The following is a 21,333-nucleotide window of genomic DNA, read 5'->3' on the forward strand; positions in this document are numbered from 1 at the left end:
TGAGCCTGCATGGCTGTATTCTAGGAGATGGGGGCCTTCTACTGTGAACCAGTGTCCTCAGCTTCTCTCACTTGGTCTAGTGCAGCTGGGTACCACTATATAAGTACCAGATGCCATAAAAGCACAGAACCAGTTCAAAGCCCTTCAGATGTAACGTCAAGGAAATCTAATGAATGTTTAAGATAAATGCCTAGTGATGCTGAGAAGACAGAAGAGGAATAGTTAGGTGCAGCATAAACTTACTTTGAGATACCTACAGCCCACCCATGGACCTAGACCAGCCTGGCCCAGCAGGAGGGAAGAGGGGAGCCTATTTGGAGCCAGATTAGCTCCTCCAGTGCAGTCACATAACACACTGGCTCAGGGCATCAGGCTAAAGAGCAGAAAATTAAGACCTGAAACAGCAAACTGGGAGATTGAACTGCCCTCCTAATTAACCGGTAAAGAAACTGATTTTGGGAGTTCTTTTTATTGCAAGCTAGAGAACCATAACACACCATTAAACAAAGCCCAGGGCTCCATTAATCTCTGTAGATCTGTGCTGGGATTTAGCTATAGCAACACTGAGAGACATCAGTAAGTGCTGAAAGTCTCAGCAGCTGTCTGATCTTTGGGCAAGAATAGCCTTGTTCCACAGGCACGAGCACATTCCTCAATGATAGCACACTTAAGAAAACGAAGTGTTTTTTTCTAACATTACTGCTCCATGTCAACTCTTGCTCCATTGTTTAGAGATGTTATGGAGTAGGGAATGGGAGAAGTTCACACGACATCATTGCAAAAAAATCAAGAATTCCCTACCTCAACAAAATGGACAAGAAATACCTGATTTACAGCCTCTTTCTGAAGCTCAGAAAAGCAAACAAGTTCTTACAAATGGAAGCAAACACACCCCTGAGTTCAGGAAGCAGTTCAGTTATACAGCATAACATACTGCTCCAACAACGAGAACAAGACCTTGTCCTCTTCCCCAAGGAGTTGTCCTCTAAGTGAGAACAGCTGGAGTGCAAGAAGCTCTGCCTGGGGATGGATGAGGAGCCAACTGAGAGCTTATAGGTTAGGATTCAAGAGAGGACAGGTAAAGGTGACACTATAGTGGGTGTCTGTTACAGGCTGCCTCACCAGGAAAAACAAGTGGATCGGGCCCTCTATAAAAGGATAGGAACAGCCTCGTGTTCGCAGGTCCTGGTGCTCGTGGACTTCAGCCACCCCCATATCTGCTGGACAGACAAGACAGCAAGGTGTAAGCAATCCAGGAGGTTCCTGGAGTGCATTGATAACTTCCTCCTCTGAGTGATAGAGGAGCCAACGAGGACAGGTGCTCTCCTGGACCTCATACCCACAAAAAATGAAGGGCTTGTTGGGAAGGTGAAAGTCGAAGGCAGCCTTGATGGAGTTCAGGATCCTGAGGGCAGGGAGGAGGGTAAAAAGCAAGCTGGACTTCAGGTGAGCAGATTTTGGCCTCTTCAAAGATTTGCCTGGAAGACTCCTGTGAGATAAGTCCCTGGAGGGAAGAAGGGCTCAAGAAAGCTGGTTAACATTCAAGGATCACCTCCTCCAAGCTCAACAGCAGTCCATCTCAATGTATAAGGAGTCAGGCAAAAATGCTAGGAGGCCTGCACGGATGAACAAGGAGCTCCTGGATGAACTCAAACACAAAAAGGAAGCATACAGGGGGTGGATGCAAGAACGGGTAACCTGGGAGGAATACAGAGACACTGTCCAAGCATCCAGGGATGAAGTAGGAAAGCTAAAGCCTAAAGGGAATTGAATCTGGCCAGGGATGTCAAGGACAACAAGAAGGGCTTCTATAAGTACATAGGTGACAAAAAGAAGACTAGGGAAAATGTGGGCACATTGCTCAATGAGAAGGGGGACCTGGTTACATAGGCCGTGGAAAAGGCTGAAGTACTGAATGCCTTCTTTGCCTCAGCCTTTACTAGCAAGACAGGTCTTCAGGAATCCCAGGTCTCAGACACGAGGGGGATTATGTGGAGCAAGGAAGATGCACCCTTGGTGGAAGAGGATCAGGTCAGGGATCCTGGACAAAGCAAAACTGGACATACTTAAGTCCATGGGCCCTGATGGGATGCACCCACGAGTGCTGAGGGAGCTGGCAGATGTCATTGGGAGGCCACTCTTCATAATCTTTGATCAATCGTGGCGACTGGGAGAAGTGCCTGAAGGCTTTCCTGAAGAGGAAAGCAAATGCCGCTCCTATCTTCAAGAAGGGCAAGAAGAAGGACCCAGGTAACTACTGCCCAGTCAGCCTCACCTTGATCCCTGAGAAGGTGATGGAGCAGCTAATCCTGCAAACTATTTCCAGGCACATGAATGAACAGAAAATCATCAGGAGTAGTCTGCATGGATTTACCAAGGGCAAGTCATGCTTGATCAACTTGATAAAAGTCTACGATGCAATAACTGTCCTGGTAGGTGAGAGAAGAGCAGTGGATACCTGGACTTCAGTAAGGTCTTTGACACTGTCTCCTATAAGATCCTCCTAGGGAAGCTGTTGATATACAGGCTGGATGAGCAGACAGCGAGATGAATTGAAAACTGGCTGAATGGCCAGGCCCAGAGGGTGGTGAACAGTGGCACGAACTCTAGCTGGAGGCCAGTAACTAGTGGTGTACCCCAGGGATCAACACAGGACCCAGTCCTGTTTATCATCTTCATTAATGATCTGGATGATGGTGCAGGGTTAACCCTCAGCAAGTTTGCAGATGACACCAAACTGGGAGGAGTGACTGATGCACAGAGGGCCATGCTGCCACCCAGAGGGACCTTGTCAGGCTGGAGAAATGGGCTGACAGGAACCTCCTGAAGTTTAACAAGGGGAAGTGCAAAGTCCTGTACCTGGGGAGGAACAACCCCATGCATCAATACATGTTGGGGGCCACCCAGCTGGAAAGCAGCTTGGCAGAAGAGGGCCTGGGGGTCCTGGTGGACGCCAAGTTGAACATAAGACAGCAAGGTGCCCCTGCCTCAAAGAAGGCTAATGGTATCGTGGGCTGCATTAGGCAAAGTATTGCCAGCAGGTTGAAGGAGGTGATCCTTCCCCTCTGCTCAGCACTGGTGAGGCCACACCTGGAGTGCTGTGTCCAGTTCTGGGTGTTCCTCAGTACAAGAGAGACATGGGTATACCAGAGAGAGTCCATTGAAGGGCAACAAAGGTGCTTAAGTGACTGGAGCTTATCTCACATGAGGAAAGGTTCTCTCACATGAGAGCTGGGACTGCTCAGCCTAGAGAAGAGAAGGCTTGGGGGGACCTTATCAATGTATTTAAATACCCGAAGGAGAGTGCAAAGAAGACGGAGCCAGGCTCTTTTCAGTGCTGCCCAATGACAGGACAAGAGGCAAGGGGCAGAAACTGAAACACAGGAGGTTCCCTATGAACATTAGGAAACACTCTTTCCACTGTGAGGGTGACCAAGCACTGACACAGGTTGCCAGAGAGGTTGTGGAATCTCCATCCATGGAGATACTCAAAAGCCATCTGGGCATGGTCCTGGGCAACCAGCTCTGGGTGGCCCTGGTTGAGCAGGGTGGTTGGACCCGATGACCTCCAGAGGTGCCTTCCAACATCAGCCATTCTGTGATTCTGTGATTCTGTGAATGTAACTATCTCTGCTTCACATGTGTAACACACTGTGCACTAAGGTGTTCTCACATGACCTAACTACAAGACTCTTGCTTATGGACAGCCAGGCAATTCCTCTTATTTGGGTAAGAGAAGTAACTTCACAAATTCTCAACACACAGCCCATTCTTCTGCCACATCTTCAATGGCTCTTCAGTTTTGGAGCTTACACTTGGTTACAGCACACTGAGAAGAAATGCTGGCAAGCTGCATAAGCTTAGCACTCAGATATCTGCTTAAAAATGTTCAGGAGACCTGAATGCATCTCTAGTATGTTCTCAGGCTTTGTTCCTCACTCAGATGCAAGGGGAAAACAGCTTCCAGTATTTCATTTTTTAAAACCAATAAAATCTCCATTAGGTTTGAGTGGTTTCACAGGAGAACTTTTGTGTTCTTTAGGTCAGAGATAAATTTCTGCAGCAGTAGATTTTGCTACTACAACCTACTCACTGCAGTAGAAGCTGATTATTAGGGATGGTACTTACAGAACTTTTATGTCGCTCCTGGGCACCACAGGGTTGTAACTGGCATCCTGAAGGAAATCAATTATTGCAGGTGACAGTCAGAACCACATCTACATCTCTGAATTTCAGCACATCTGGCTTATTGTGGTAGGCTCTTTTTGGCAAGAAACGGAAGGTAAAATTGCCAGACCACTGAGAAAACTGTGAACTGCATAAGGAACCAGAGCAAGACATGGATGCCAAGCTGCAGAGAAATAATGAGCATCTGAATTTGCAGGGATGTGCTGCAAGGTCTTTTCCTAGTGAAACAGAGCTGTTCTAACTGCAGATGGTTACCACTGTCATCAAAGGATGAAGCTGTGAACAAGCATCCTCTGTGCTCTGGGAAAGCCCAAAGGTGTCCCTCTTTCTGCCCCCACCAGCTCATATGCACTGGAGGGCTACCAAAACTGGGGACAGAGTGCAGAAAGGCATCATAGCCAAGAACATGACAACTCTACAACCAAGGACCAGGGCTCCTGCACCACTGTTTGAGATGTTTGGCTTTTTGTAGAGTTTAACACCTATTTGCTTCCAGTGACCGACATTCTGGACAAGAAAAGCCTTTGTTAAACATCCAACCTCCTACCCACAGCAAGAACTGCAGCTAAAGAGCTCTAAGGGCACTCCAGGACCCAGTCCTTCGGTAAACCCCAGGCAGATCAGGCTTGGCTGTCCTGGCATTTCCTTGTTAAACACAAGAAAAATATCCCAGGTCAGCCACAGCTGCAAGCAAGACTCTTTGTAGGCCAGCATGCTTCTAGCAACCACCACTTTTTTGCCTTTCTTTCTTTCCTCCTTTTTTTTTTTTTTTTTTTTAAATAAAACATCCACGTGTTCTATCATCACAAGGGATGATGATGCAGGCTGACCTGCATTAGACAGGCATTGAGCTTCACACACAGCGTTGATTTAAAGTTGTTGTGGTTGAACTAGAGAACACCGAATCATGACAAAGATGTCAAAAGACACAGAATCCACCACATTCACAGATGAGCTGTATCAGCATTTAATTACTCTCCTGGTTAATCCAGTGTTGATGACAAGAGGCAGCAGGCAAGGACTATTCTAAGCAGAGGGATGCAAAGCCTGTGAGTACACTTAGGTCACCTCTTAAGTGACAGTCTGCTTTCAGACAGCTTGCTGCACATCCTCTTGTCTGAGCAGCTCAGTATACACAATCCCTTTTCCCTTTTTTTGGTTAAAAACATCAAAGCCAGGAAAAGAAAAAAAGAAAAGAAAAGAAAAAAAGAAAATCCAGCCTACAGCATAAGCCCAGCAATCTGCCATTTGGAGGACAGAATTATAGAATCATAGAATAGTTTGGGTTGGAAAGGACCTTTAAAGGTCATCTAGTCTAACCTCCCTGCAATGAGGAGAGACATCTTCAATTAGATCAGGTTGCTCAGAGTCCCGTTCAACTTGACCTTGAGTGTTTCCAGGGATGGGCCATCTACCACCTCTCTTGGCAACCTGTGCCAGGGTTTCACCACCCTCATTGTAAAAAATTTCTTCCTTGTATCTAGTCTAAATCTACCCTCTTTTAGTTTAAAACCGTTACCCCTTGTCCTATTGCTACAAGCCCTACTAAAAAGTCTGTCCCCATCTTTCTTGTAAGCTCCCTTTAAGTATTGAAAGGCTGCAATAAGGTCTCCACAGAGCCTTCTCTTCTCCAGGCTGAACAACCCCAACTCTCTCAGCCTTTCCTCATAGCAGAGGTGTTCCATCCCTCTGACCATTTTCATGGCCCTCCTCTGGACTCGCTCCAACAGGTCCATGTCTTCCTTGCACAGGGGACCCCAGATCTGGACGCAGTACTCCAGGTGGGGTCTCACCAGAGCAGAGGGGCAGAATCACCTCCCTTGACCTGTTGGCCACGCTTCTTTTAGTGCAGCCCAGGATACGGTTCTGGACTGCAAATGCACATTGCTGGCTCATGTCCAGTTTTTCATCCACCAGTACCCCCAAGTCTCTCTCCACAGGGCTGCTCTCAATCCCTTCATCCCCCAGCCTCTTATTGATACCAGGGGCTGCCCTGACCCAGGTGCAGGACCCTGCCCTTGGCCTTGTTGAACCTCATGAGGTTCACATGGGCCCACTTCTCGAGCTTGTCCAGGTCCCTCTGGATGGCATCCTGTCCCTCAGCCATGTCAATTGCATGACTCAGCTTGGTGTCATCTGCAGATTTGCTGAGGGTGCACTCGATCCCACTGTCTATGTCACTGATAAAGATATTAAACAGTACTGGTCCCAATATGGACCCCTGACGGACACCACTCATCACTGATTTCCATCTGGACATTAAGCTGTTGACCACCACTCTCTGGATATGACCATCCAGCCAATTCCTTATCCACTCAACAGTCCATTCACCAAATCCGTATCCCTCCAATTTAGAGAGAAAAAGAAAGGCGTCCCCTAAGACTTTTCTGGAATCTGCAGGCAAGCAGGCAGTGACACTCCCAACAGCACAACCCTCTCCATCCTTCCTTCCAGAATGCCATCAAGCCATGGAATGCCCCCAAGTGTACTCCAACAAACACAAACCCCTTATAATGCCTCAGGAATGGCAGTACCAGGCCATGAAGGAGTCTGGCCATGCTTTGGGCCTCTGCAGCAGGAAAGTATTCATTAGGCAAAACATAATATCCCTGCAAAGTACATTGTGTTCCACAAGGAAAATATCTCCAATGTTTCAGCACGTTTCGCCAGAAGGGAAATCCCTTCCTCACCCAAAGCAACCCAGTGGTTTATCACTGAGCATGAAAGCAAGACAGCAAAACCAGGAAGATGATAACTAGCTTTTACTGCTGTTCCTCGTTCCCAGGGAGCAGTGTATATCATTAAATGGGAGACAATGAACAACTGACTATACCACAGCCAGAAAGGCTTAGGGGCAGCTAACTGCTCTGCAATCACTTTCTGAACAGTTGCAACAGGTTAGCCAGGCCCAACTCATCATTCAGACTGCACATCCAGGTATGCACCTGTCTCACCCTCCCTCCATCCTCCTTTCCTTACCTTTCACTATCGACACGGTGTTTAGTCTGTGGTTTCCCTTTGTCCTTCTGTGGGGCTGGGTCTTCTAGAAAGCTGTGGTCCAGGCTGTCATCAGGAACAAAGTCTTCCACACTCTGTACTTTTGCAGGAGCTTCAGGGTGGGGAGGAGGAGCGGCAGCAGCAGCATCTGCATGAGCAACAGTAGGTGTAAAACACAGTGTTCACCACAAGCAAGACAGAAATTTGCTTTTTACAGATCTATCCTACCCAGGGCCTCTTCAGCACACAGACAGCAGCCACGAAGTAGGACCTCAGCTACACAGCAAGGGAAGAGGAAGCGTATGAACAGGATACTCAAACCAATCCAGAATCTTGCACGAAAGCATTCACAGACCACACACAGCCACTGTGGTTTAAGATGCACCAGGCTGACCCAGGCTCTTAAATAGTCTGAAAAACTCTCTAGCATGGCAGCTGACTCTGCTCTACAGTGAATGCTACTATACCACAGCCAGATTTTATACCTATGCTGTGTGCACTGCTCCTGTGTGATGTCCCTTCATTATTCTCCTAACTTTTCCAGACTGTTCAGTTCACCCACTCACCTCCTCTTGCTTTTTCGGCTGTAACTGTCAGAGGCAGAATTGTTCACACTGTGCTTTTAGATGCCCTGGGTAACCAGAAGCTCAAGAGCTGCTGCAAATAGAGACTCGCTTTAATATAGCTTATTTGTAGAGACACCTTTACCCATCTTCAAGGTATCAGGATGAAAACTCATGAAATGAACATAATCAAGAAGCCTAAAGTGATTAACCTTTTCAGAATTTGCAATATTCAACCTTTTTATTCTGCCCAGACAGCACTTCACAGCTAGTCTCCTTTCTTTTGGGTGAACAAGATTCGTATTTTTTTTTTCTAGATTTTGCTCTACTAGTACAGCTTTCAGATCACTTTTGTGTACGAATAACCCTATTACTAGTGCCATAGATTAGCGCTGGTGTAAGAAAAAACAAGCCAAAAGAACTACTACTACAAGACTTCAAGGGAAAGCTTAAATAGCAGCTCCCATATTTTTCAACTGCTTTCCAATTAGCTAGTCCCTACGTATGTTCCAGTAGAGGCACAGACCCTTGGCATGCTACATAAACCTAATAACACTGACAGATCAGCTTTTCCTAGCTGCCTTTTGCAACCCTCCTAAAAAGCACTGTTGAGATATCAGGACTGCAGGCCACAAGCCTAAAACAGTTCTCAAGCCAAGTGATTGATTTAAAAAAAAAGAAGAAAAAAAAAACCCCAAACCCCAAAGACTGTAACACTGGTAGTAGACTACTTGGGTTTTTTTCTATGTATCAATATGACAAAGTTTTTTTTATTTACAAGGGATTTCTAACATTTGCTCCTCTTTGTTGGTTTGTTTGTTTCTGAGTAGGAAGAGTCAAACAAACTGAAATGGGTGTACTGTGTCATACCTGGTAACAGATTTAGGATGCAGAACATTGTGTGCAGATCTAAAACTAAAAGATTTCAACATCTGAAACTGCAAACCATGTTCCCAGCACCTCCTCCTTTCTTTCTGTGGGTGTCTCGAGAGTACTGTGAGCTCTAGGGATTGACAGTTTGAGAGGGAAGGTATTTCCAAAGGGTGATTCAAACCATGTCACGCTAATGATTTTTAGGCAGTGCCAGCTCTGCAGCTCCAGTCAGCTTTGCGAAGAAAATGAATGTGACAGGCAAATTAAGGTCCAGATCAGTAAAATTACATGCAACAAAACCCTCGATGCCTCTGCCCTGCAACTTTGTCCAGCAGGGGTTTGGAATGAATGCTGCGCTACTCTGCTCCATTGTGTACTAGTGCTAAGGAAGAAGTCAAGGCGAGCTGCCCTCCTCCTCAGACCATCTCTGAAGGAGCATATTTCCCCGGAGGGGAATCCACTGCAGAGCCTGGACTTACGTGATCATTTCTGGCTGAATAACCTTTAAAACCAGCACTCTGCTGTTCTCTGTTAACACACAGGAGCCCCTTTGAGCTGCCACACTTTTATGAAGACAGAGCTTCAAATAGCTTCTCTAACAATTTTTCTTGCTATTCAAGAAGCATTTGTGCTCCTGGTGAGAAGCTTACAGTTATTTTATTAGTGTCTCCTGCATGTTCACTACCTTCCTCCTGAAGCCCATCACCCAGCTGGCTGGCTGGACACAGCCCCCATCTAAGCCCAGCACAAACCAAAACACTGATCAGGAGAAAAATAGAGACTGACAGCGCAGCTCTCTTTGGACACATGCTGCACACACACAGGGCCTGTGCCCTTCAGACACCTGTCTGCTCAGCCTCTCGCAGGGTAAAAATGAAAGGAAAACAGAAACGCCCATGGGTGACACCCTGCCTAGACACTGCACTCCAGCACCTACCTGGCTGGGGAGGAGAGGGGTCTGATGCAGGAGACGTCCCAAACAGACGTGAAATAATGCTGCGCTTTGGTGGTGGGACTGCAGCTGTAGGTGCTGGGGAGGCTGTAGCTGGTGGAGGCGCATGTGGCTGCTGGGCCTCGGGTGCAGGCACTGGTGAAAAAGATGGGGGGGGTTCAGGAGAGATGGTGGAGCTTGTGGAAAGCGGCTGGGGCGGCTGTGGGGTGCCAGGGCTGGAGCTGCCCGTTGATGTGGAGCTCGGAGGTACTATGGGTGACTGGGAGCCAGAGGAAGGGCTTTGTCCGTTAGTTGTTAGTGGCGATGTGTGTCCTCGACTTCGGGCTTCCATCATTTCAAGGAAGCTGCAAGGAAGATAAATTGTAAATATAAGGAATAGAGAAAACATGCTCAGCAGAGCACCGAGCATGATGCTGGGCTGCTTTGGCTATGTGCTGAGCTGGGAGGGTACCGGTCTGCTTTCGGTGATGCTGCGACTCCCTGGGCCACAATAAATCTGGTTCACCCATGTGAGCTAAACTCACCTGATCTGCGTCGAGGTGTGGAGAATCCCAACCTGCTTTGCACTGCAGGATGAAACCTACATTTGCACTGCTACTGGGAACTCCCTGGATAGACAGACTGTAACAACATGCCAGGGCTTGAAACACAACCTTAAGTCAGTTCTTGGACATATGTCTCTCAGGGAGTAAGTGCTACAGGAATGACACATTTTTAGATTCAGCAGAAGAGATCAGAGTGTTCAAGAAAACTCAAATGCTATAAAAACCTCTTCTTTCAGCCAAGAATGGATTTGAGAGGAGAATCCTTGAATGTCAGAAGAAAAGAGCTATCCAGAGGGCTCACAGAGGACTGACTACAATTATCTTTCTTGCAATGTGGAGATATACAGGCAGTCTCTCCCCCTGCACACAACCCCCCCTGTGTGGGAGGCAGTGGAGCCAAGCAGCAGAAGCTCTGAAGCAAGTTGTGGTCCTGGCTGGATTCCTGACTAGAAGAGCAATAAAGCCTGTACGGCTAGAGAGGGTGAAATGCTCTATCCTTTTCAAAAAGGAAACCAAGCCTGATCCTGCTGCAGCCTCCTTCTGCAGCCCATTTGGTTAGCAGTCTTTGCACAAGCTGCATGCAAAGAAACAGTAACAGAAAGGCAGGCTCTTACTACGAAATGGTCTCAAAATAAAATCTGCTACATGCTGCTCATCTGAGAGATATAAAGACGACACTGAAAGTGAAGTATCATGTATAAAATCTAGGACGTCACGGAATTGCCTCTTATTTCATTAAGCCTAATGAACTCATGCACAGAGGCTCTGGGTTCAACTGCTTCTGCGAGACAGACAGACTCCATTGTGCTCCAGGCAATGAGTATGTCAAAACAGAGACTTCTCTCCCATACAGAGCACGACCTCGTCCTTCAGGGACTTGAGTCCGACAGACATCCTAACTGGAATGACTGCTAAGCAGAAAGCAAACAGCAGGGGCTAAAAGACTCTAAACCCCCTTGAGATATCATTTCCCATTTTAAGGAGCAACCTGATACACTTTTAAGGAACAAACTAATATACTCTGTGACCAGCAGTGTCTGGAGCCCTAGAGAACAACATCCCCAGGAAGCTGTTACTTGAATTGGAAAACCAGGAGTCCTTCCTAACTAAGGAACTGGCTACAGCGGAGATAAAGAGTAGCACTAAAAAGCCGTATTAGCTAGGAGAGAAATCCTTGGTAGAGTTCCTCAAGGATTAGCCTTGAGATATATTTCAGCATTTCAGTGAAGCGGCACAGAGACCAGGGAAATGCTCATGAGCTTGCAAGCTGGGAGGCAGCATCAACAGAGAGGAGGACAGGGATAAGATACAGAAAGAACTGGATGATCCTGGATAACAGAAATGGGAAGAAATTCAACAGTGCAAAAGAAATAGTCATCTAACAAGTGTTCTTGCTCCAAGTTCACATGAGAATGGCTAGGAAAGACTCGCCTCACTCATTCCAGAAGACTGGACTAAAGGCTGCAATCGCAACAATGCCTGGGAGGAGCAGAAAACGAGCCTGGCTGTCGCACGGCCGCCTACTACCTATCACCCACGACCACTGTCAAGGCACCTAAATTAGCGCCACGCTGTGGTAGCCTCACTGATGCTTCTACCAGGATCTGGGGCAAGGCTTATATGCTTATTCCACCCAGCAGACTGGCTACAACAAAACAAGCTCCTGGCAGAGCTAAGATCAGAGCATGCGACAGAGCATCCATTCCAGCATCCTCTCTCCCAGGGGACTAGTATCTGGGGTGAGCTATGCGACAACACATTCCATTGAAAATGATGCATGATTTGTCACGCACCAACGAGAAAACATAAAGGAGCTTAACTCTTGCACTGAGCTGTGTGGAGACTGCATCAGGTTTGTTTGGGACGTGCACAATGCATCACACACCCTGCAAGAATATAACGGTGTATTTTCAATGCATCTCTGTCAACGTGCTGCAGGGCCAAGCAATGGCACATCACTCCTTTCTTGATGAGGGGGTCACCATACATGCCATTCAGCATCCCTCAAGGGAGACTACACAAGGCATCTGTGGCGAGGGAAAGATAAGCCAAGGGTACCGGCAATTCAACCCTTGTCCAAAGTGAATGCTCTGAATCCACAAAGCCATGTGAATTGCTATGGCCTGAAAAGTCATCCACGAGACTTGCCTGCACAGGACGTGCGGCTCCACAGATCCATGCCAGAAGCACTGAGTGCTAAATTCTGTCATCCCTCCCCTTCCAGCTTTGATTCAGGGCTCCTGGCGAAGGCAGGATGGCTGAATAGCTCTGCTTTGTGGTATTTATTCCTCCTCCTCCCAAGCCCTACTCAGGGTTAAAGGCTCCTGCCTCCCAACTGTGAAGAGAGATTAATCCCAGCTGATCTACATGCACCCCTGTTCCTGTTTATAGCAACAGTGATCCTGGCTGGAAGGCCTGCAAGCTTGGTCACTGCTGCATCTAGCATCCAAGATACTGATGCCAGCGCTGCTTGCTCTCCTGGCTGAGCTGAGCTCTCTGACTGCCTATGTGAGCACCTAAATCACCAACACTACATGAAAACAGAACCAAGCAACCTCTGAGACTCTGATCAGGATGCTGGGTCCCACCATCAAGGCAACTGGGTAGACTCAGGTAGGATAAGATGATTGTACACTGAAGACTAAGGAACAAGGATCCTATATGAAGTATATACAAAGTACATATATAGTCATTTTAGGATACAGAATATGAAGCTGAAAGAGTACTTAAAGCTGGACCCAACAAAGCACAGGACACTTTACAAAATCAGGGTGTCTGAAGATTTACTGTACTTTGTACTACCAAAGCTGCCCACTTTGGAAACAACCTGCTTTGTTCTGGGCAAGTAGCCAGCTCCAGAGGGAGGGAGGACTGTGACTACCACCTGTTTCTCCTGCAGAAACACATGAATTTTAAGAGCTGGAGGGAAAAAATGCTATATAAGTGAACTATAAAGAGTGTCATCCTTCCCTCCAGCTCAGCTAGTCTCGAGAGTAACACACATTCAGGCTTCTTCTGCACCTGTGCTCCTATGCCTTGCTCACCTACATTATGTAAAGGGCATAAGAACAAGAGACAGCAAGTTATTTTTAGCAAAAAGATACAATGGTTATTTGGGGACAGCACGACACAGGCTCCTACCCCAGCACAGCACCAAGGAGATCTGTGGCACGTGTGCTTTGTATCACCTTCCTCATCTCCAACCAGACATGTGGGCCAATCTCTATGCTGTGTGCCATGACACCAGGGAAATAAGGATGGTCTGATACTGGTTCTACGTGGGCTGCATAAACCAGCCCTGCTGAGCTTTCATATTCATATCTTCTTCCGTGAAAGAGGTAGGTGGAAAAACAGCATACATGAAAACACTGCCAGCAAGCTCTCAGTAATTTCCAGGATGGAGGTGTCTAAGCATCCTCCACACTTCGAAAATACTACATAATGTATGAATGCTTTCTCTGGCTTTACACACACTCTTCAGAGGCACAAGTGTGGCTGTTTTGGGAACACACCAGCCCAAACCTGCCACGTGTCTGTTTTTTCTCATATTCTATACAATCTGGCCACTGCATTCCTCATTCTATCTTTTTTGTCAGTCCTTTGCAAAAGGACTCATTCAAAATCTTACTGTGAAACAAGCAGCTTCATGTCCACACTAGGTGTAGTCAACCAGGTCCTATTAAAGCACAAGATGAACTCATGCTGTGACCTGAGTACACTTGTTCACTTGGGATATAGAGACAGCAAATGTGCCACGCAAGTCCAGGTGGGTTATCTGTCCTCACCCATGCAGGCTCCTTGTTTGCCTTTCAGTCCTTCCATTTCAGACCAAGTAACAAGTCCACATCCTCAAAACCCCTGAATGATTCACTGTCAGTTGGACCTGCTTGCAAGAGGAGACTTTTATGCAATTTTAAAGATGAACATGCTCTGCAGGAACAAAAATTCATCAGGGCTTGAAGATACTCTTGGTCTGCTCCCAGAGCAAAGAAAAAAAAGCAAAAAAGAACTTGTTAGCCTCACAGTTCCTAAAATTGTAAGCCCTCATGTTCATTTACTTTTGAAGATGGGAGCACCCTGAAGCTTTTTGGCTCCTGGTTCTAAATTGCTATGATCAATTTTTCAAGTGTATTTCATGTGGCAAGAAAGGCTTTGGGTTATTTTATTAATTGTGAAAATGAAGATTAATAGGCCATGTGACATTAATTTAACTGGGGTTATTGAGGGTTAGATTTCCACATGTCTGTTTTGGGCTCATTAAAGGTACTGAACCTGATTCCCGCCTCAGCCCAGGCCCCTGAATGTGAAATCAATTGCCAAGCAGGGTTGAATCCTGCTGCCCAGGCCTTGGAGAGTACAGCCCCTCCACAAGAGCTCCTCAGGTTTTCCACTTGACGCAAAATGGATGCAGCAGGATAACACCCCCTCCACAACATATAGGACAAGCTCCGTGTTCTCCACTTCTTTAGCAAGATTGATGATGACAGGTTTAGTTGCAATTAATCCTTAATGCAGCCCCCCACAAAAAACATGACCTAGAGTCCCATCTAGTACACGTTGGCTCCTGATCTGTCTGATGGCAACAGTGATTCATAGCAAGTGGAAACGATAAAAGTGGGGTAGGGGGAAAAGAAAGCAAAAGTGGTTTTACTTTCCTAACTGATAATTCTGCCTTCAGTCAGTGTGATTCCAGACCAGTACTTCTGTATAGCTGAAGATACAAGAGAACAGCTCTAGCAGCAGGTCTTCCTGCCAGACAGTGCTAGCGTTACTCAGCACCATGGTCTTTGCAAAGTTACAAGCTGTACTCAACACAGAAAAAACAAACAAGCAAATAAAACCCCAAAACCCAGTCAATGACTTTGTAGTGAATAAAGCTGTCTAATGCAGGGAGTGTGTCTCCCAAAAGAAGAGTCCTCATCAGGAGAGTGCAAATGCCTTTCTGCAGTCACCGGTCTGTCATTCATTCATAGGACGAGAGGAAATGGCCTCAAGTTGCGCCAGGGGAGGTTTAGATTGAATATTAGGAAAAATTTCTTCACCGAAAGGGTTGTCAAGCATTGGAACAGGCTGCCCAGGGAAGGGGTTGAGTCACCATCCCTGGAGGTATTCAAAAGACATGTAGATGTGGCGCTTAGGGACATGGTTTAGTGGTGTTATGTTTACGGTTGGACTCGATGATCTTAAAGGTCCTTTCCAAGCTAAATGATTCTAAAATTCTATGATTTTCCCTACCTGGACAGTAGCATCTGGCTATCCAGGATGACCTGACAATGCAGATGGCAGCCGTGTGGCTCTGCTAGGAAAGTACCTAGAAGGACTGCTGTCATGTGGCAAACCTGGGACAGATCCTGCCGCTGCAGAAGTTGTAGCTTGGATCATACAGTATCTCAGATAATCTGACGTTCAACTGCTTTGAATATAATTTTACAAAGCCTAACATTTTGCTTAAGAGCTCTTAAACACAAGGAGTAAATTATCTGAAAACTCATTTCTTATGAACAATTCCTGTGAAGAAGCTGGACTTTACATGCTTACAAATCAAACAATCACACAGTGGTTTATAGATGACAATTTCCCGAAGCTTTTCAAAACTGAGTGTGAAAGAAGATGGGATTTCTCACAAAGAATAACTTTAGTATTCCTTTTGACTAACTCATATTAATTCCTAGGAGAAAAAAAAAAGAGAAACTCTCTTTCATTCAAAGAGAGTTGATTACTTAACCCTCGAAATTAAATGTCTTTTGATATTAAAAAGAGTAATACTAGGAAAAAATGCAGCCAAACATAAAAGCTCATGAAAACCATACATTAAACCTGCTTACTAACTTTTGCAAATGTTTCCACCAGCAGCTTAATCCTGAAAAAAATGAATATGCAGCAAAAGCTGCCACAATTTCCCCCAAACTACTTCTCTGTGTGCACCATTCGGTGAGGGAACAGGCACACTGAACATAAAAAAGTTCTCCTTGTGACAGAAGATAAACTGGGTACAATTAAAGATGGAAGAATCGAGCAAATTAAATACAAATTCAGAACAGAGTAAAAAAAGTCATTGCTGTTTGTTTAATAAGAATTCAGGAACTCAAAAAGGGCCAAAATGCGTTTTTAGCAGCATTGAAAACATAAAATCTGAGAAAGCACAGGGAAAGTACCAGAGGAAGAGGTGTGCCAGGCAGAGAGGAGACTAAGTGCAGGGAAAGAGCTGGAAGCATCTAAATGTGTCTTACACAGGCAAAGCCCAGCCAGTGGCTGCCAAGGGATGGCTTACATAAGGTGGATGAGGCAGCTTTGTGTGCCACCTCGTGTTTTCTCTGGGATCCACATTTTGGAGCAATGACGTTTTGTCCTCGGGTACCCAGCCACAGCAGGAGGAAGGGTTCTTGTTCTCTTGCTGCTCTCACTGATCCAAATTTAGCATCGGTCATTGTGACAGAGCAGCTACTAGAAGTGCACGGGGTGAATGAAATAACTGAGATGTCCTAGCACTGTCACCTCGCCTTGCTCCACGGCCTGATTTTATGGCAGGAGAGCAGGAATTACCTCAGAGGAGGTGCTGCAGCAGCCACACCATGGCCTGCAGCCCCAGGTGTCTGTGGACACCTCCCCTTGCTGTGCAATTCACGGTGACTGACAGCAGAACTCCAAGTACCGCCTAAATTGAAGCAACCAACGCAAGGGCTTCACATCTGCCAAGGGTCAACAAGTCACACTGCACCAGCGTACACGCTGTATACAAGGTGAGTGTCAGAGGACGATGCACCAGGTGCTCATTTTGACATCCACCAAAGTAGCATGTTAAACACGATAATCCCAAAATGATGGGCCTCTGACAAGCATGGATGCAAGGACCTTCGTAAGCCCTAATAATAAGCACTGCAGACCTTCCTCACAACTGCGAGCTCTGATTCCCACCATGTACTGTCATTGTGTCCACAGATACTCTGTTCACCAGCCTAAACTGTTTACTAAGAATCAGCACGTTACCCAATCCCAAGTTCCCTGCGATATGAGTGTGGTTATTTCTTTAAATCAGGACTTTGGCTAAAGGACTCGAGTCTGAAGAGCTCCTGCAGGGATAAAAAATGACCATAGGAGGAGTATACTTTTCAGCTCTGGGGTTGAAGTAACCCCTTTGCAGCTCATCTGTTTCCAAGGTGCCACTGAAACAGACAGACTCTTTGCTTCCACCTGGGGTGTGAGAAAAAGCTCAAAAATCCTAAAATAGCACTCTATTTTAGTCAGTGTGATCAAAGAACTCAGATGTGACACAGCCTGGTGCTTTTCTTTTGGGATCAGTGGCTCAAGCCAGGGAGCATCCAGGGATATTTTAAAGACCTTTCTACTTTATAGAAAGTGTTATTTTCTGAAAGCAAAGAGCATTGGTCTCAGTACACAGACATAAACGTGCAGCAGCTGAAGTGAAAGCAGAAGGTGGCCAGCTACATAAAAATGTCAGTTTATTTGCTAAACCAGAATCCTAGAGAAAAGTCTTGCTTCTAATATTTTAGCAACTCCTCTTCTGTCAGGTACCATGGCTAAGGTATTTCTTATGCCATGTTAAGCCAATTATGCAGCCTAATAGTGCAATTAGCCACCTGCAGTGCAAGCCCTTCCCAGCAGCTGAGCAGCAGTACTTTGCTGCAGCACACTGTCCTGCAGAGCAGAAGGGCAGCTACTCTATCCAGCCAGGTGGTGGGCATCTTCAGGTGCACGCACCCCATCTCCTGTTTTTCCTGTGCTCACAAGCTGGTTTGGAAAATGACAGGGCACTGACACATGGGCCAAATGTTTATTTGGGTTTGAAGTTTCTGCAGATGACTCAGGGGCTTCTACTGAGGTGATGCCAGCCACCACTACTGGTCACTACTTTTGACTGCATCAAAAGCTCCTCTGAGCTTGCAAAAGGCAAGAACAGGCATTTGGACTTGTTAGTGCACAGTGCCTAGACCAATGTGAACAGCCTGGCCCTAGGATTCTGGATGCTACCACATTGCAAATGATACTCTTTAGTATTTCTGCAGGAACACGTACCCAGAAAGGCTACTCTCTGGCAGTGGAAGCACACCAATATTATAAAATGGTGTATGTTGGTGTGGTTACACTGGATGGCATGATCCAGTCTAATATCCATTGCTGGAACTAGGAGGTCTTGCCATCCCACCTCTGCCAGCACCATGCTGCTCCTATTTCCTTTAAGTTCTGGTGTTAAGCAGATGCTTCTCAGAGCCAGCCCAACTCAGATTAACCCAGAAGTCGATATGGCAGAAGATAGCCTTCAGCTGGATTTGTGAGCTGAATTGGCACATGTGAGGGTGCAGCAAATGCTAAAGCTGGTGTAAGGCTGAGAGGTGACTAAGTAGCAAGATCTCCTGGTGTGAGTTTGGAACAGCTCTGTCAGCTCTTGATTCTTTTAAGTATCTTTCCATTATTGATGCAGTATACACAAAAATAACTGGAAAACCATCTGACAGCACTGCCTGCACAGCCCAGTCCTTTGAGTAGGGACATTAAGAGAATTGCTGAAGGCATGAGGAGTCTAACTAGTCCCTAAGGAAAGGAATGAGGTGATCACTCTGGAAACAGTACTGCTTTGTGTGTATATGGGGTATTTCAAAGCTCTCAAAGGAAAACACACTGACCAAGATTATAGAACTTGAAACTTGGTCTGAGAAATGCTTGTCAAAATGACTGTGCATGAATATTTCATAATCATCGATTCCAACTTCCAAATAAAGCTGCCTGTAAAGAATCTTCTTCCAGTTTGTTCTGGGTTGACTTTTCTGGCTTGCACATCATGGCAATAAAGACCTCGCAATGGGAGTTCGTGGAACACAGTTGTCAATAACATACAAATATGAAGAGATTCCTGTTCACTGTGGTACAGATGTATTGGCTTTGCAGGGCTAAATCTGGCAAATGCTCATTTCAAGCAGCAAGCAAACAGACAAGGCACCGAATGAACACAAAGCAGCAGGAACTAGCCACTATTTCAAACCAGAAATACACTGAGGAGTCTAGAAGTGTTCAAAGGGAACAAAAGACAACAATGTTGTTGCTATTACTTTCTGCCTATCATAAGACACGCAATACATGGGAATGCAATAGCCAGAAGAAGAGGAACCAACTTGTGTGCTGAGCAGTAGAGATGGAAAATATCCCCTTTCAGCATCAGAGGCTGCAATATACTTATCTACAATCCCTTCAGCACGTGCTGCCTCCAGGTGTGCTGCTCAGCTCCACTTCTGCTGCCCTCCCATAGATCATGTGCCTGTAGAAACCAGACCCTTTCATAGGGATCCCCAAGTGCATGCTTTATTTCAGGTGATGTCACTTCAAAGTCACATTTTACAAGATCCAAAGAAACCCTAAATGTCACTCACTGGACCCTTCAGTCAGGCCACGTGCCATAGCAGGGGCTGCCCAACATTCATGTGACACCTAGACTGCAACAAAACAGTTAGAAAAGATGGCTCAGTGACATACAGTTCGTAGTTTTGATCTTCTGTCTCTTGCTGCACTGACAGCTCCTCCAAAGTTGCATCAATATCCAGCTGATTCGTCTCCAGCTGCCGTAGCAACGTCTCCCTCTGAAGAAAAAAAAAACAAGCTGGGTCTGAGCAGGTAGGGTCACTGAAACAGACCTCTGTGCGCTCACAGGGTACAGTGAGATCTCGTGTCACCACTCTACCCACAGCAATGAATTAAACAGGAGCTTTGGTCCCTCTCACAGTGTTCAATTTAAATACAGAAGCACAAAGGGAAGCTGAAGCAGTAGTAAAAAAAAGTCTGTGTGTAAGAAAGTAACTTGTTCTGCAGGCTGTACTCAGCCATAAATCAATGTGTGATTTTCATACACAGCACCACCAGTTGCGTTTGGAGAACAGATTCAACTCCTGCAGAGAACAGTTGTGCAACCCGTGAATTCTGATCTTTTATTTTTCCCTGTGCTAAAAAAGTCCCTCTGTGAGTAGGACCCAGCTGATGCAAAACCTCACAATAATCTTCTTTTTACTGTTGGGATAGATGAGTGAGCACAACCTGTCAACTCAGTGAAATTTTAGAAGTCACTACCCCTCTGCCTTCAGTTGCTACCCCACAGATGGGTGACAGACACTCCAGTCCATTTCAAATGTGCAGTAAAGTGAGTTGGCTTCACTAACGTAACACAGCTTAATTCAGTCCTTCCCTTTCCACCTTTCCAGCAGAATCCAAGCAAAAACCTCAGCTGAGGGGAAGTGCTGGCTTAAAAGGCTCAAAATCAATTGCAAATGGTCATGGGACACCCTTCCTGATAGTCCGGATGGCAATGAGAAGAAATCAATAACCACACGCGTTAGCTGAGACTGGACAGGCATGGCCAGCAACAAAGGCTCACCTGCAGTGGATCCAGCACCAGCCTCCTCACCCGTCTGCCCAGCAGACCTAGCTCTGCGACAGCCCCAAGCCACACGGCTAACACAGTATCCATTTCTGCAGAAACATGATTCAGGATCCCCTGGCCAAGACTAGAGCTGTCTGTGACCACTGCCCCGCTCCACAGTACAATCCCTGCACCAGAGCCCCTTCCCCTGCACTCAGATGCAGCCAGCTGTCACACAGCTGGGCACTGGCAATGGCCAGGCTCCCACCACTAGCACCCCGCGTGCCTCCCGGGGAGGCTCTGAGCGAGGGGCATGCGAGTCCGTTTACACATCAAATTCTGGAGTCAAAAGTCACAGTGTTCAGTGTCTGAAAGCATCAATTCTCCCTCTCCCACTGCCTACATACTAGATAGCACAGGAAGCAGGGACAGCTTGTGCTGAGACACATCCGATGACTCACGGCACTGCACAGTGCCCATTAAAGCGGGGTCCACCAGTGCCACAGGCTGCCAAGCTGCTCCATTGCCCAGACAGGAGGAGACAGAAGAGAAACCCCAGGTTTCCTCCAAGCTGCAAAGGTTTTTGCTTTTATAACTGAACTGCCTTATCTTCAATGTAAATTTAAGCTTTCTACTATGACAAATATTTTTGAAAGTTTAGCATCAATAACCATGGTGAATTGTTAATTCCATGTTTGACAACATATATGCTCACTGAAGAAAGATCCCATTGGAGTAAAAAGCATAAAAGGAAATCTACTACATAATTTACAGAATAAAATCCCTATGGGAAGACAAACATTTGGATAAAGCCATGGCATTCAGTATCCACATGCATATACTACTGACAAT

General features: G+C 46.2%; 1 protein-coding gene across 4 annotated transcripts in view; it reads right to left on the reverse strand.

Annotated features, from left to right (window-relative positions):
• The window catches only part of RABL6 (RAB, member RAS oncogene family like 6), a 60,038-nt gene that overhangs the window by 10,232 nt on the left and 28,473 nt on the right, over nt 1-21,333 (reverse strand). For all 4 annotated transcript variants that reach the window (XM_041119834.1, XM_030000055.2, XM_030000056.2 and 1 more), the window contains 3 exons: nt 19,605-19,708; nt 9,559-9,917; nt 7,168-7,333 (listed from right to left, as the gene is read on the reverse strand). In XM_041119834.1, coding sequence (XP_040975768.1) covers nt 7,168-7,333; nt 9,559-9,917; nt 19,605-19,708 — 629 coding nt within the window. The remainder of the gene's footprint in view (nt 1-7,167; nt 7,334-9,558; nt 9,918-19,604; nt 19,709-21,333) is intronic.

The sequence above is a fragment of the Aquila chrysaetos genome, chromosome 24, assembly GCF_900496995.4.
Source record: "Aquila chrysaetos chrysaetos chromosome 24, bAquChr1.4, whole genome shotgun sequence".
NCBI classification, from domain to species: Eukaryota; Metazoa; Chordata; class Aves; order Accipitriformes; family Accipitridae; genus Aquila; species Aquila chrysaetos.